This window comes from Antechinus flavipes, unplaced genomic scaffold (genome assembly GCF_016432865.1).
Source record: "Antechinus flavipes isolate AdamAnt ecotype Samford, QLD, Australia unplaced genomic scaffold, AdamAnt_v2 unplaced_scaffold95, whole genome shotgun sequence".
NCBI classification, from domain to species: domain Eukaryota; kingdom Metazoa; phylum Chordata; class Mammalia; order Dasyuromorphia; family Dasyuridae; genus Antechinus; species Antechinus flavipes.
Genome location: NW_026262404.1, coordinates 10,240 through 12,956, shown reverse-complemented (window position 1 = coordinate 12,956; position 2,717 = coordinate 10,240). Strand labels below are relative to the sequence as shown.

The following is a 2,717-nucleotide window of genomic DNA, read 5'->3' as shown; positions in this document are numbered from 1 at the left end:
ATAAATAACAAGGAAAAGAAGAATGGAGAAGAAAAGAGGAAGAAAGGAGGGAAGCAATGAAGAAACGGGTAAAGAGGGAAAGGAAAAAGGAATAGACATCGATGGAAAGAAGTCCATTCTCTTTTAGCAGGCTACGACTGGATGCCTCATGTTCTTTTGTTTTTCTCGCTCAATTGTTTTCTTTCTTTATGACCTCTGCTTCTGTTAGGTCCAAGAGGTGTCCTTGATGGTCTCGTGGGGAGTACTGATCATGGACTAATTACCTGCCAGGTAAGTGGTACCGTCACCCCCATTTTATCGATGAGGAAACTGAAGCAGGCAGAGGGTAAGTGGCTTGTGTACTAAGTAAAAATTATGAAACCTCAAATCATGTAAATTCCCAAGAAATAAGTCAATTATGGTATTATACCTATATCCTCTAGATGAATACTCATCACTTGAGCTAGAAGCATGGCCAAAGTCACGGTAGGTATAGTCCCTTGGAGGTGGAGCATAATCTCTGGTGTCCCGAGAACTTCCATAATCTCTGCTTGAATAATTAAAATTTAAGGGTGAATTAGATAATGCAAAATGAAAACATTTCTCAACTAAAATATTTTACTTACCTCTCCTTAGTCCTGTAACTGTCATCTCTTGGTGACATATACACATCCCTGCGTGAGGATGTTGGCTCTCTTCGGGGAGGACCACCATGAGGCTTCCCCAGGCTGTGCCCCCCTGCCATGCCGGTTCGCAATTGCCCCAAGAAAAAGCCCTGTACTGCAGGTTGGGGCAGCAACCTTGTGATATGATCTGTGCTCTCACTTCCGGTTTAGAGTTCTAGTTGGTCTGCCTCTAGTTCTCTCCCTGCTTGTGCTGGTCTTCTCCCTGTCCCCTGGCAAGATTCCAGATAATCTCCAACTAGTAAATTGTTGTATTTCTAATCTTTATGAGCTGTAGCAGTCAAGCACTATTTTTGAGGCTGAATATAATATTGATAGTGAGGGTAAGAGAGGAGCTTAGAAAGTCGTGTGTGCCTTCTCCACCATCTTGGCTCTGCCCTGCAAATTGCTCTAAATAACACTTGGACCGTTCATAACTACAATAAGAGTATATTAGTGTTCTAATTTTTCTACATTTCTTCCAACATTAATCAGTTTCCCTTTCTGTCATATTAGCAATATTATTGACAGATTCAATTGTTAAGAAAAATAATTTTGTATGTATGCAATTTACACTCATTAATGGTCTATGGAGCTAAAACAAAAATGTCTAATCACTCTTTCACATGGAAATCACTTATTGCAGCTATTTCCCCACCTTGAATTTCTCCTTATTAGACTAAATATTCCAGATTTCTTCAACTAATATTCATATGACATTAATTGAAGATTCTTTGCTATCTTCTTTCCCTTCTCCTAAAGTTCTTCAGCTTATATAACTCCTTGCTAGGGTATATCATGCACAATTATTTTTTCAAGAAATATTCTTATAGGACTTTAAAATTGTTTAATTATATTACAAGTATAATTTTCTTTATTTTATATATGAGTGTGTGGTTCAAATTGGTAAGTGGTCACTATTTAATAAAAAGCTGGAGAGATCTCTAGGAGCAAAGCAAAATTTTATTGTTCATTCTTGGGAGAATCAGGTGTCTCTCCCCTAGAGCAGGCAATCGAAAGAAGGAGGCACCTTTTAGGACAGGTTTGACACTTTAAATAGTCCCTAACACAAATACCCCTCCCACCCCCAAACATCATCCTCATTGGCTGAGGGTCTTACATTCTAAACTCAGGAACTACCCAAGAAATGGAACTTGACCAATAAGTACATAGTTGCCCATATTTGATGGAAATAGGGGAAAAATGATGTCATGGGATTATAGTAGGAAGGGGACTTAAGTACGCCCTTTAATCAATGCTCAAAGACATTCAGGCCTACTCCAATTTTTTTTTTTTTTTTTAATTTAATTTTATTTAATAATAACTTTGTATTGACAGAATCCATGCCAGGATAATTTTTACACAACATTATCCCTTGCAATCACGTTTCGTTTTTTCCCCTCCCTCCCCCTCCCCCCCCAAGATGGCAAGCAGTCCTATATATGTTAAATATGTTGCAGTATATCCTAGATACAATACATATTTGCAGAACCGAACAGTTCTCCCGCTGCACAGGGAGAATTGGATTCAGAAGGTAAAAATAACTCGGGAAGAAAATCAAAAATGCAAATAGTTCACATTCATTTCCCAGTATTCCTTCTTTGGGTGTAGCTGTTTCTGTCCATCATTTATCCAATGAAACTCAGTTAAGTCTTTTTGTCAGAGAAATCCACTTCCATCAGAATACATCCTCATACAATATCGTTGTCAAAGTGTATAATGATCTCCTGGTTCTGCTCATCTCACTTAGCATCTGTCCATGTAGGTCTCTCCAAGCCTCTCTGTATTCATCCTGCTGGTCATTCCTTACAGAGCAATAATATTCCATAGCATTCATATACCACAATTTACCCAGCCATTCTCCAATTGATGGGCATCCATTCATTTTCCAGTTTCTAGCCACTACAAACAGGGCTGCTACAAACATTTTGGCACATACAGGTCCCTTTCCCTTTTTTAGTATCTCTTGGGGTATAAGCCCAATAGAAACACTGCTGGATCAAAGGGTATGCACAGTTTGATAACTTTTTGGGCATAATTCCAGATTGCTCTCCAGAATGGCTGGATTCGTTCACA

The 2,717-nt window shown here is 38.8% G+C and overlaps 1 protein-coding gene across 1 annotated transcript; it reads right to left on the bottom strand.

Moving 5' to 3' along the window:
* Window positions 1–283: 283 nt before the first annotated feature.
* On the bottom strand, window positions 284–724 carry LOC127543357 (RNA binding motif protein, X-linked-like-1). Its single transcript, XM_051969385.1, has 2 exons — window positions 606–724; window positions 284–529 (listed from the first exon to the last, which is right to left on the bottom strand). The coding sequence occupies exons 1-2, from the start codon at window positions 722–724 to the stop codon at window positions 295–297; spliced, it is 354 nt and encodes a 117-aa protein (XP_051825345.1). The 3' UTR covers window positions 284–294.
* Between the last annotated feature and the right edge of the window lie 1,993 nt (window positions 725–2,717).